Source organism: Diadema antillarum, unplaced genomic scaffold (assembly GCF_040938485.1).
Source record: "Diadema antillarum isolate AM-2024a unplaced genomic scaffold, OU_Dant_1.0 scf00000006, whole genome shotgun sequence".
NCBI lineage: Eukaryota > Metazoa > Echinodermata > Echinoidea > Diadematoida > Diadematidae > Diadema > Diadema antillarum.
In genome coordinates this window covers 4,299,202-4,312,863 of record NW_027270895.1, presented here as the reverse complement: position 1 = coordinate 4,312,863, position 13,662 = coordinate 4,299,202, and the positions used below count along the sequence as shown (strand labels likewise).

General features: G+C 37.6%; 1 protein-coding gene across 1 annotated transcript; it reads left to right on the top strand.

Moving 5' to 3' along the window:
• LOC139716216 (uncharacterized) lies at nucleotides 1-6,766 on the top strand. Its single transcript, XM_071627782.1, has 3 exons — nucleotides 1-810; nucleotides 1,576-1,778; nucleotides 2,741-6,766. Exons 1-3 carry the CDS (start codon nucleotides 158-160, stop codon nucleotides 3,763-3,765), a joined length of 1,881 nt encoding a protein of 626 aa, XP_071483883.1. The 5' UTR covers nucleotides 1-157; the 3' UTR covers nucleotides 3,766-6,766.
• The last annotated feature ends 6,896 nt before the right edge of the window (nucleotides 6,767-13,662 follow it).

The window sequence follows — 13,662 nt, the reverse complement described above, 5'->3', positions numbered from 1 at the left end:
AAGCCGATTCGCAATCTCGGCGCGCATTGCATTGTGGGTTTATGTCAAAGGTCATTGGAGATAAACAAACTTATAATAATCGTAGTCTGCACTTGAATCGTACGTGTGTACAGTGACGATTAGAATTCAGAAATGAATATTTAACTCTTTATCGAAAATGGAGGCAAATGGGACGGAAAATGAACGTCAGCTAACCTTGGAAGAAATCAAATTTTGGAAAGTGGACGCTTTAAAGGATTTTCTTCGCATAAGAGGACTAAAAACGACGGGTTTGAAAGCGGAGCTGCAAGCGTTAGTCTACAGCGCAGTGCGATTTGGATACAGTGTGAAACCAAGCGAAGTTGAAGAAGAACGATCGCGGTCAAAACAGTATGCAGAATTGTTGTTCATAAACGGAAAACAAATTCCAGATCCGTTGGCGGACCTGAAAGATGACTGGTTGCCAGAAAAAGAAGGAGTGAAGTTTTGGCCACCCGTTAGTTATTTTGAAATAGCCGAGTGGTTGTTAAGCGAGGCGCCCTGCCCCAGTGAAGCAAGTAAGATGGAACGGAAATCGCGTGGTACTAGACCAAAAACGTTGCAAGAAAGATTACTCTCAGACTACAAAGAGGGAAAGGCCTTCTCTTACTTCAACAGCAAGTGGCTCCACGAAATATTCTACCACCCAATTTCAGCGGAAAGTGAAGTTTCTGTGTTGAAAGCACAATGTACTCCCTCATTGGCAGTAAAAAACATACCTCACAGCGTGTGGGTTGCCATTGACAAGTCCTCCGGAAAAATCTACAGTGCCTACTGTAGTTGCTTTGCTGGGTAAGAATCACACAAATTATGCAATGATGTTGTTGCCAGATAAACTTGCACTTAGACTCTAGTAAATTGCTGAATAATAGTTAATACGAAGGTAGACTATATTGTTTGGGACTAGGTGACTTAGGTCTAGATCTATGTGCCGTACAAATGGGCATCTAAATGAACCGTTTGATTTAAAAACCCAAAATACTTACCTTGTCTCTTCTTGCGTCCAGTTGTGGAAAATTTAGGTTTTGATGAGCGCACTGTATTTTTTTCTCCTATCCAATTGAATAAGCAACTTACACACACTCCTGCAAACACCATGTAACTCTATGGCCAACACAAATTTCAGCACTGCCCTCTATCTGACAGATTGATTTATTTAATTTGGGGGGGGGGGGGGGTCCGCCAGTGCTAATCCCTCGAGTCGAGATCTAGTATATTTTAATAAAATATGAACAAGATCAGTGATCAGCATGATGTGAAGCACATCATCAAGATATAGAGTCTACATGTAACATGTATCCAATTGAAGGAGTGGGATGAAAAAAAGGATATTTTATCACTAGGGTGTACAGGACAATATTTTCCACAAGTTCGATAATGTTCATTTCTGTCTCCAACTATAGAAACTGCATGACACGTAAATTTGCACAGCTCATACCAATGGCTCCCCGACTGGGTAAGAGTAGGATGATACCTCCGTTTTGAAGTTTAAAACTATTATTATATTGTTGTCTATATATGTTAATTACATTATGATTTGTATTCTACTTTCTACAGTCTGGGATCTTCATGCAACCATGTTGCTGCACTGGTTTTCAAGTTGGATCATGCCTTCATGACTGGAGTGTCGCAAAATCGACATCTACCATGCACATCGAAAGTCTGCAGTTGGAATGTGTACAGTGGGGGTGCAGCTGCAGTTCTTCATGGCAAGCCAGTGTGTGAGATGCAGTGGGTGAAACCAAGCTATGGAAACAAAAGTAAGCATACTTTACTTCCTATTTTCAATACCCCCCCCCCCTTTTTTTTCTTTTTTTTTTAATCATTACATTAATTCATCCATGGATTATGAGTAATGGTTAGGAGGGATGGCATATTTCCCGATCAGAATCTTATTTCCCACCTAATTGTCCGGGAAATATAAATTTCTCCCATTGACTTTCTATTGTTTGGACAGGGTTCGGGAAATATGACCAAAAGTGGAAAATATGCCAGTGCCTGATGCCTGATGGTTAGCATGATCAAGAATTGATTTAGACCCCAAATTTATGATAAAGGAGAGGAGTAATAGAAGGTAACTTTTTTGTTTAGAATTGAATTATCTTTCTCCCTCGATAAATAGGCCAATATTTTGTTATTGTACATGTATATTAAAGGCATAGTTTAACAGTTTCTAGATTTAAAAAATCTGAGCTGCATGGTCCTACATGCTATGTGATGGGGTGTAAAAATGCACCTGTGAAAAAATTAGGCTTCAATGTTATTATTTAGTGCTTCAAAAGAGTGAAAACCTAAAAGATCACCCCATAGACTACAGTACTGGAGTTATTATAGCTAGCGATAATAACTACAACTTTCATAGATATCTTGATAATGACTGGTTTTCTTTCATTATTTTTGCATTCTTGGCTGTTTTTTCATCCATCTGAACATGATTAGAGAGGTCAGGCTACACAGTTTTAGAATTTTTTAAATCGATCAGTTACGATGTTAAACAGTGGCTTTAAGCCGTGTGTTTTATCAAAAGAATTGGAAAACAAAAAACTACAATAAAGTATGAATCTAGGATGTAAATTTTTACTACTTGTTTAATAACTTCTGATATTTAATGAACTTTAAAAAAGTATATTTAGGTTGAAAGGCCTCTGAAGGAAATTATCAAAATTATTTATTATGTATTTTGGGGTTCAATGTTGATTCCATTTTTTTTTCTCTAATACAGGGAAACGCAAACAGCCAGTCAACACAGCAGTAAAGAGGCTATTCAACCCAATGGGAAGCAAGGCAATACCACCAGCAAGACAACTTGCGAATGCCATGTACCCAACTTGTGAGAGATCAACAGTATTTAAGTATTTACAGGATGAAGAAAGCCACAATGTGTCACCATCTGTGAACTACTCTCCTGAAGTAGACTTCAATCTGGGACAAGAGGTAGAAGTTGAAACAAAGAATTCAGTCGATCCCGACTGTCTGACAACTTTAGGTGGCAGGTATGAGACTGTAGAGTCGTTCCTGAATGGTTTGCCTACGTATACACAGGAGGAAGTTAATGTCGTGGAAGAACATACAAGAGGCCAAGCAGAAAATATACAGTGGGCAAAATTTCGTGCAGGAATGATAACAGCATCTAACTTGAAATCAGCCATTACAAGGCAAGCTACGCTCGATGATCCATGTTCTTCCAAAAGTCAGGACACAAAACCTATCATAGAAAGACTGATGGGTCGTTCTACTATTGATCGAAATTTACCGAATCTGAAGTATGGACGGATAATGGAGCCAATCGCAAGGAATGCATATGAAACAATCCAAAAAGAAAATGGCCACCAAAGTGTACAGGTAAAGGAGTGTGGTCTATTCGTCCATCCAATCAAGGTGTTTCTTGGAGCTTCACCTGATGGATTGGTTTCTTGTAAGTGCTGTGATGAGCCTGGAGTCCTAGAGATAAAGTGTCCTCGGACCATTGCCTTTGAGGAACCAACAGCTGAGAATCTCGACTATCTCACCATGGTAGATGGAGAAACAAAACTGAAAAACAATCACCAGTACTATTATCAAGTTCAGTGCCAAATGGGGATCACTGGACGCACGTGGTGTGACTTCTTTGTATACACCCAATCAGGATTCCATCTAGAGCGCATTTTTTTTAATAGAGAAATGTGGAACAAAGCGATGGATGTGGCCGAGAAATTCTTCTGCCAACACATTGCCCCTGAACTTGTCAGTAAAAGCCATGAACCGTAGCATAGTGTGTGCAGCAACTGTATTGAATATTGACAGTACTATGAATGGAATATAACTTAAAATATCTGGAAAATATTTATCATTCACACTACCTTTTACCCCTTAACTCTTTATGCGTTACTTTAAGATTACTTAAAGAGTGATATCCAAGAAAATGAACTTAAATACTTTTCTGAGCACATTAACCCTCTCAGTACCAGACCTTGCAAACTCCATTGACTTACTAGACATCTACATGCCTATGGTAATGAGAGGGTTAATAGTGCATTGAATTGGTCCCCCAACAGACCCAGCACCTTGGGAGAAAGGTATTGATTTTTTCGATTGTTCATTCCCAGAACAATGAGCAGTACTTCCTGCCTTTGAATTTCATGACAATTGTGCAAAATTGCGAACGTAACGCATAAAGGGTTAATGGCAGACAGAGACATTTGCAGCCTAAAATGTGAGATTTCTTCGGTTATTTATGTCTTTCACATAAAGCAGTTATCAATCTAGAACCTTGAATTAGTACTTTGTAATATTTTGTCTGAGCTAGTTCAAGGGGACATGACAAAGTCTCATCATTTTAAATTTTATCTGGTTAAAATGTATATTGCGATATCAGGCGACACTAGTTGATTAGTTTTCATACTTTACAAATATTGTATTAAAGGTATGATTCTAAGATTTCACACACATTTTGAGAAGAGTTAACATTTATTCATGCAAAGTTTTGTGACTTTTCAAGGTGTATGAACATATCAGGTTTTAGGCTGCAAATGTCTCTATCTTTAAGATATTTTTGCTAGTATCATTAATTTTCTGATTTTATTCATAGATGAAATGAAAAGATACGTGAACTTGAAATATCGAGGTAATTTTATTGGTCGTAAGCATATTGTGAGTTTGCACTGTTCAAGGAAACAAAAATCGTCATTGCTATACCTGCTACTACATGTACATGTACTTACATACATGTACATGTACATCACTGGGAAATACCTGTGCCTTGCCTAAATGACTGCATACAGATTCACACTCTTTTCTCATAGATTATTAATATCAAAATGCAATTATGCTTGCCATTTTTTATGCTTCAAGAGTTATTCACAATGACCCTGATGAGAACGATGTATTTGCTTTAATATGGAATTTAATAGACGCTAGTCTGAGATATGGAATTTAAGAGATGCTACTCCGAATCTTCACACAACTCGAATAATCGTATAAGTCAAAGAAAAATTCTGGTTCAGATAGGTGTAAACCAGTATTTATTTTATTGTGTAAAGCAACATTTGTGAAAGGATTTTTTTCTTGTTCATTTGTATTCAATTTCAGCGAGGTTGACTGCACGTATTCGTGTACTGTTCTACCTCTCCCCCCCCCCCCCACCTCCCCCTTTTCTCACTTTTTTTTAGTGCTCTCTCAATCTCTCTCATGCATTCTTCACCCTCTCAACCCTTTCACTCTATTACTGCAGGCAGCTACTTATGACTTTAAAAGATAACTTGTGTAAGTACAGCACATAAGAATTTGAAGACTCAAATACAGGTGCATATTCATTACATGCATCTTTCTCTTTTAATGACATGGCCATATTAAAAAAAACATCTTTCAAATAGTTCTTTACATTCAAATTCATCATTCATGTAACCATTTTTAAAGGGAATTACTCAATGTGCAAGCACAAGTGATGGTGGGATAAACGTGACAAAACAAGTAGACTGGGAAAATCATGAGTGATCTATGAGGTTACATGTACATGTAATTTCTCTGCATTCTTGATAGCTGTTTCAATACAATGTCAGTATTACACCTACATGTACATGTAGGTAAATGTGTGTGTATTCTTCATTCTTAATTTATTTCCATCCAGTATCAGTACTAGACCTGTGTGCTCCCTAGATATAATTAAAGCAACAAACTTTAATGTACAAGACTAGTAGCCTGTAACAAAGTTTAAAACCTTTAAAATGATGGTAAAGGTTATCAGGTTTTTCATCAAATTGTAACTAAAGCCCACCGCGTACTATTGCCAAGATTCACCGGTCTTAAGACCAGAAGTGTGACGTCACAACCTTGTCAGTCTCCAGTCTTAAGACTCGGTCTTAAGACCAGTCTTAAGGATTTGACATGTCAAATTTTTTAAGACTGGCCATTGACCCACTGTGCAGAAAATGTATGCAATTTCATGTTACTTCATGGCTGAAGACCATCGTGTAGTGTTCAGCGGGCATTAAGGTTATGTGTTTTACTAAATTTTATCGGGTGTACTTATGTATACAGAAAAAGATCTACCTCCTCAATGTCTGAGCTTCAATGCATTGAAGACTGGCTCACTTCTAATAAAACAAAACACCTGAACATGTAACTGAATTACATTTTGTTTCATTTGTATAAATTTCTGTACAGACTCTCAGTAGTCATGGAATCACAAGATACATACATGTATTACCAAGTGCGGACCTAGAGCCAAAGATTATAATCATTATACAGGGAAACCCCGTTATAACGAGGTCCAAGGGACCGCCAATTTTTCCTCGTTATAACCGGTACCTCGTTATAAACGTATGCATTTTTGTACCATTTTGATATGTGCAAATGAAAATGGGACCAGTAAAATCTCCTCGTTGAAAGCGATATCTCGCTATATCCGAGCTCGTTATAACGGGGTTTCCCTGTATACTGACATATAATGTACAATTAAGCCCCCCTCTTCCCCGTAGAACCGCGCCTGAATATTACAATAATTTTCAAACAAGTGTTCAGCATTACTCCCACGTGCCGAAGATTGTGACTTGGCCTTGAACCAGAACAGCCTGGTGGGCAAGTTCCTGCCCTGCATGCAGTAGATGGCAGGTTTGAATCCCACTTCCAGTTTTTTTGTGACTTGGTGACTTGCGATATTCATTACAGATCGAACATGCGACCTTCACCACATGAGAGTAATGCCGAAATTTGTTTAACAAATTACAGTTCACTCCTATTAAAGCTTCTTTATTTACTATACAGGGCGGCCCAGAAAAAAACGGCCTAACCTATTTTCCACGGATTGTTTTTGCAATGAATGGTATCAGTGGATAAGGTAACATCTGATTAGAAAAGTGACACCAAGATGAGCAAATTTGGTTGAGTAGTTTTCATTTTCTAGTACATTTTGTCAGGTAATGTCGAGCCCTAAAAATTTTCTCGTCGGCTAACCCTAAACTGAAAATAGTGGATATTTGAGCGTACCACAGTTGTTTAGGGTAATCTGATTCAGTTGATAAATTGTATTGACTAGAGACTACTCGTAAGAATTGATCAACTTAATCTGATTACTCTTTCTAGCTGTGGTACGCCCGGATTTCCACCATTTTCAGTTCAGGGGTAGCCGACAAGAGAACAATTCTAAGGCGTGACTTTGCCCCACACAATGTACTATTAAATGAAAACTGCTGAACCAAATTTTCTGATCTTGGTGTCATTTTTCTCAGAAGACGTTACCTCATCCACTGATACCATTCATTGCAAAAACAATCCGTGGGAAATAGGTTAGGCCATTTTTTCTGGGCCACCCTGTATAACAATTGGTCAAAGTTAAATGATAAACACATTAGAAACCATTTAGCACCTAAAAGCAATGTTAGGTGCATTACATCAACAGCACCTAAGACAATGTGAGATGAAATTTAGAATGGATTGAGCATTGATTCTATTACACAAGCCAGGATTTGGAATGAGTGGGGGCACAAAGAGCAAATATAAAATTGGCACAAAATGACAATTAGATTTAGCTATATTAGTGTACACATTCAATGTTTTGGTGAATTCAAAAATTTTTTACTTGATCTACAGAAAGTGCTGGATTTTGTCCCAAAACACAATTAAACCTACTAGTACTTGCAATCATTTTGTACAACATATTTTCATTTATAATTATGACAAATGGCAAAATATCACTATAGGACCCTACATGTAGTACATACAATACCTATATGGGAACAATTCAATATTTCCAAAGTTTTCGGTATTTTCTTTTGAAAATGATTTAACAAAGCATTAAAATTATTCACCCAGCACCACAAAATAGCACATTTATAAAAAAATTTGATTTCATTCAATTTTTGCAATTTACCATAACTATCTTGTGGCTTAAAATTACAGAGGGAGCGCGCATCAACTTTGTCCCCTGCCTGGATCCACCACTGTGTTGTTTTGCTGTCTCTTTCAAAGCACGAGAGGGGGGAAAAGGATATGAAAGAAAATATTTTCGAAGAAATACTTTGTAGTATATGTAATTTTTTTTTTTTAAGTACAAAAGCAGTAAGACATCACTTTGAAGAATTGAAACTTTACTCTGTTTTGGATATATATGTACATCTTTTCCATTACAATTTTTTTTCAGTTATTTGACCTCACAAAAATATTTTGAATCATAGTCATGACATAAAACTACCACAAAAGTTTGTAGTCCACCTGAACATCACTTAATAAGATCTGGTTGCAGATTAACTAGAGCTGCACATACAATCAATATATCATCTGCGCTGGGTACAAGTGTGAGAGGCATTGTGTTGTTTAAGATTTTAAAATCTTTCAAACGATTAATTGCTCTCTCCACATGAATTCTAAGATTGGCAATAACTTTTGTCTTTTGCACTTTACTCCTTGTCATCTGACGCTTGCCTTGTGCAGCTGGTGGTATTTCAAGCGTAGCATGGTGCAAGAGTAATTCTTCCTGTATTGGAAATCCCCTATCGGCCATTACAACATCATTTGGGTCTAGGAGGCTTAGAAACCCACTTTCTCTGAAGATTGCAACATCAGATGCTCTTCCTCCGTAGGCTTTTGACAAGAAGGAAATATGCCCATTTGGCGTGATCCCAACTAATACTTTAATGGTATTATGTTTCTTATAATCTGACCAAGTTGATGCCTGCAGGTCAAGTGATCGTGGCCTCTCAATGAATATTTCCGTGCAGTCAATTATGGATCTAATGTTCCGGCAGTGCTTCCTAAATTGTATGGGCATATTAAGAGAGATGGATGATCTGTTTGGCCACACAATCAGAGGTTTTAGGGTCATTGCAAGGAACCTTAACCAAGTTGTAATTATCTGGGAGCATGTGCTGGATACAATTCCAAACAGCAATGCTAGAAACTGGACAGTCAAGTCTAATCGAAGACGCATCAGAACAAGTAGAAATTCATCCTTGAGTTGCAATTTTCTCCTTGGACCAGATTTCTTTGGGGTACCCTTGAATGGACGGCCTTTCCTGCTACATTTAGCACTCTTCCAGTAGCTCATTGTCTTTGCATGAGGCTCTACAAATTTGTACATGTCCTCAAATGCTTGTTTGGAGCTGATACCTGTACAATGGTTAACATCTTTGTCAGTACTTATGTTCTCTGCACATATAAGTTTCTTTCTGCAGCTCTTTGGTCCTTTGTTTTCAGTTTGTCTTGAAATTAATTTGTGTTGTAACTCCTTGACTCTGTGTTCAAGAGAAATAATTTTTGCCTGTTTTTGGATGCAGCCTACACAATCACAACTAGGCTTGCAATCACACTTGTAAGTGTACCTGTGATCCTCTTCAACCTTCACTGAAGCAGCCATGCCAATAGATGGACTTGGTGTTGAAGATGTAGTGGGAGTACGGCAAACTCTTTTCCTAGATTTGGTTGGCTCTTCACGATCTCTTGGTGGTGCACGCTTTGGTGCTATTTGCGGTGAAAGTTTGTATCCAAGATGAAGTACAGGATCAGGATGCGCCAAGGTTGGTTTCCCATCCGGGAAATGTTTCGAACACACTCTATCATGAGGTTTGTTTATCCAGTTTTTACCAGTTGATTGATCCTTTTGGTTCATAAGCTTATTCCATCGCCTTCTGCCATCTTGATCTTGCTTCTCAGTGGGAAATGGGAAGAGATGAAATGGAGGATCACAATCACAACACCCTAGTCCATTGAAAGTTTGATGCTTGGAGCATTTTCCCTGCTTCCACTTATCCAGCTGATAAGATCCATTGCTACAGCCGACAACTGCACACAGCTTCATGGTGATTCGAGCTGAAGTGGAAGAAAAGGAAACAAAATAATTTACGATACTATCTATCCAAACCATCTTTATGTGTAAAAACTAAAATGTGCTGGCTCTACTGCCCAGCACACAAAAGTAGGCATAATTAATCATCTTCTAGGCCCAACTGAATTAATGCATAGCTAGTTGGGCATTGAACATGAAAGAAATATAACGATACACAAAAAAATATATAGCAATATAGACCAACATGTAAGGATTTTCGATAGTTACACCGGAAAGGGTTCTGTCAATTAAAAAAAAAAATGAAGGAAGCAAAGACCAAAAAGTAGGTTGCATAAAGAAACAGTGCACAGTACCATGCCGGTGCTTGTCAAATCCACCACCACCATCCTGCGGAGAAGTTAGAACAATTGGAATTGTGAACCAAATCGACTGCTCCCCGCAGAATGGGGGAATCAGGCACTGTGCATGGTTATGCAATATTACTTGCAAGCCTCTTTCATGCTCTGACGCTAGACATAGATCTGATGACTCACTCTCCACAAATGTAAACAAGATGCTAAGACATACACGCACACCGTACACAATATTAAACATAACAACTTTACACTCACACCTTCAACATCTTTCTCACAGTGACAAAAAAATGTGCTCTCTCATCCAAAGACTCCCATTTAATTAAGGTTTTACAATAACATGTCATACTCATACTATAGGCTGAGTTTACACGTAGATCTATAGTCTTCTCTAGACCACTTCTACAAGTACAAGGTCAAATTACAAGTAATATGACCTTATACGGGCACGAACGTAAAATACAGTGGCATTTGTTTGAGTGCACACTCGTGTACAAAAGTCCCAAAACCGTACGGGATCATTTTGGTGACTATGGAATTAAAGTAGGTATAATTTTTTTTTCTTTTAACATTTGGATGTTACTGTTAGCTTATGTTTTCAGCACTTTCTGGATGTTTGATATTGATGTAAACTAACAATGAATTTGAATTTGCAAAAAGTAATTTAAAAGAGTAAATATTTGAAGCAAATATTCATGAAGAAAAGGTGGTGTCATTTACCATTACTGGGTATAGTAAGTGCTCTATGAGTGCTCTAGACCTAACAGTCTACATAACAATCAAATCGACAGAATTCAGAATTCAAACATAAGAGTATTTTTGTCAAAAATCCAATTAATGCAATCTCAAACATCAGTTCCTGGCCTGTACGTAACCATGAATAAATATTGCACCTGAAAACATATTCAACATTAGGCCTAGAAATCTATGCCATTTATAGAAGTTAGAACCTCATTCTTAACAACACTAACAGTCCCATCCATTATCTTTAATATGTGATGTTTTGTCTGAAAGCCACGTTATCCGGCCTACCTGTCCTAGCCTGGACCTAGCCCCGGGGACCGCGCCGCTTCGTGCGACGGCTGTCGCAGTTAGCCTGGACCTAGTCTAAAACTGACTATGATTGAAGATCGTCTAAAATCTCACAACGCAAAAAAATAAAAAAAATAAAAAAAATAAAAAAAAAAATACATGATTCATTAATATAGGAATATATAGATAAACAGATTATCAAAGGCCTAGAGTCAAGATTCACAGAATGTCGGCAAAAATTACCGTTCGTTGGTCCGCCAACATCCACAATGCATTCACGAATCACCTGTCGATTCGATCGCCCGGCCCGAGCCGCGCACGCATTGACTGTTTGGTTAATTTATCTCCAAACCCGATTTTCTCGCGCATGCGCAGTTACAACTGCGAAAAGGCTTATACTTGGTCTGGTTAAATCCTAATGGAAGGGGTATGTGTTACTTTATTTGTGTCACTGAGAAACATTTTCGTAAACATTCATCTGTCTATATTAATGTACCCAACATGCAGAAAATGTATTTTTGAAAGGGTCAGCTATGATTGATGAATATTGAGTCATCGCCAGGCGAGGCGAGACACAGAATGATTTCTTTTCACATTGATTTCTTATCTTTCTTTCTTTCTTTTTTTTTTTGGGGGGGTGGGGGCGGGAAATATTCATTTAATATGTTTCTATTGAAAATCATTATCAACATAAGGCATAGTCCCTATTTACTGAGAATGAACAGGTATCAGGCACACTGCATGCAGAGTTGCGATCAGTTTACAAGACGAGATACTGAGTAATCCAATTTTCACATGATTCACTGTATTGAGTTACCTTTGGCAAGAACACTCAGCACAGGAAGCCAGGCTTGATTGAGGTCAAAGGTCAAAAGTCCACTGACCGAGGGCGCCCTTGGGAAGGTAGTAGAAATCGCTGATGATGCTATATAGATTGAAAAGATAATACGAATAAACATGTTGCAATGAAGGACACTCAGACATTGCGCACACACACGCACACAAATATATAATCAAACATGTATGCTGACTATGTAGTTTGGTCAATAATAACACACTTGGCAAGGCGGATCGACCTTTTAATAGATTTTTACAGTCAAACCTGCCGACAACCTAAGGGAGACGAAAAAGTGACCGTTACAGACTGGTAGCCGTTATAGACGAGGTCTTAAACATTACTTTACTCTGGAAGGATTTTTTTTTTCGCGGCCAGTATACAGCAAATGGCCGCTGTAGACAGGTGACCATCGTGGCAAGTTTGACTGCATATGTACATAACATTATGCAATATATATATATGAGATATGAGAAAGGAAGGAGAAATCGGTGCGTAGCTTTGACATCATTATTCCTCTTACTGTTCCTCCTTTCCGGAAAAGCGTATATATATATATATATATATATATATATATATATATATGTACATATATATGTATATATATAAATATATATATATGTATATATAGACGATGAAGACAAACAAGTTGACATAATGCTTTAGAATCCAACTTCATTTGTTTGTAAACCAAATTTTCGACCCTTGCACGGATCTTCCTCAGGGTAACAGTGATATTTGTATTAATACAAATATCACTGTTACCCTGAGGAAGATCCGTGCAAGGGTCGAAAATTTGGTTTACAAATAAATGAAGTTGGATTCTAATGCATTATGTCAACTTGTTTGTCTTCATCGTCTTCATGCTCTTATTCCAATACGCGGATAATAATACCTACATGTATGTATATATATATATATATATATATATATATAAATGTTTTTTTGTTTGTTTGTTTTTTAAACAAGGAAGGAAAAACTGACCAGAAACAAATGTAATAATAAATAGCGAAAACTTTGAGCAAAGAAAATGGGTTTTCACTGGGTTTCGAACCCGAGACCTCCGGATTACTAGACCGGTGCTCTACCAACTGAGCTATACGAACACCGATCTAGGGCTTTCAATATTAAAAGCCCTAGATCGGAGTTCGTCCCAACCTGTCAGGTTACTTGTGTAGTAATGTGTGTGTGTGGCACACATACACACACTATAGCTTCTGACCACACGAGCAAAGAGAGTTAAAGGACAAGTTCACCTTCATAAACATATGGATTGAGAGAATGTAGCAATATTAGTAGAACACATCATTGAAAGTTTGAGGAAAATCAGACAATCCGTTCAAAAGTTATGAATTTTTGAAGTTTTTTTTGCAGTACCCGCTGGATGAGAAGACTACTGCAGTGTATGAATAACTTAGATGTCACATGCGTACAACAATATAAGGAAAATATAAAGAGAATTTCACAAAATTCCATCTTTTGAAAAAAGTACACATTCCCCTGACTCGTTACCGATAAATGTTATGGGTAATATTATTCCCCCTGCCTTTAGAAAGAGGCAAGTCAATTGCTCTTTTATTATGCGAAAAAAAATGAAAATATGTTGAATTTTCTTTTATATTTTCTTTATACTGTTGTACGCATATGACTCACAAGCTGTAGTAGTC

Bases quoted from the DNA above. Each gene is read 5' to 3' on its own strand.
- LOC139716216 (XM_071627782.1), top strand. From the start codon at position 158: ATGGAGGCAAATGGGACGGAAAATGAACGTCAGCTAACCTTGGAAGAA. The intron at 811-1,575 runs GTAAGAATCACA...TACTTTCTACAG, and splicing joins TACTGTAGTTGCTTTGCTGG to TCTGGGATCTTCATGCAACC. The intron at 1,779-2,740 runs GTAAGCATACTT...TCTCTAATACAG, and splicing joins ACCAAGCTATGGAAACAAAA to GGAAACGCAAACAGCCAGTC.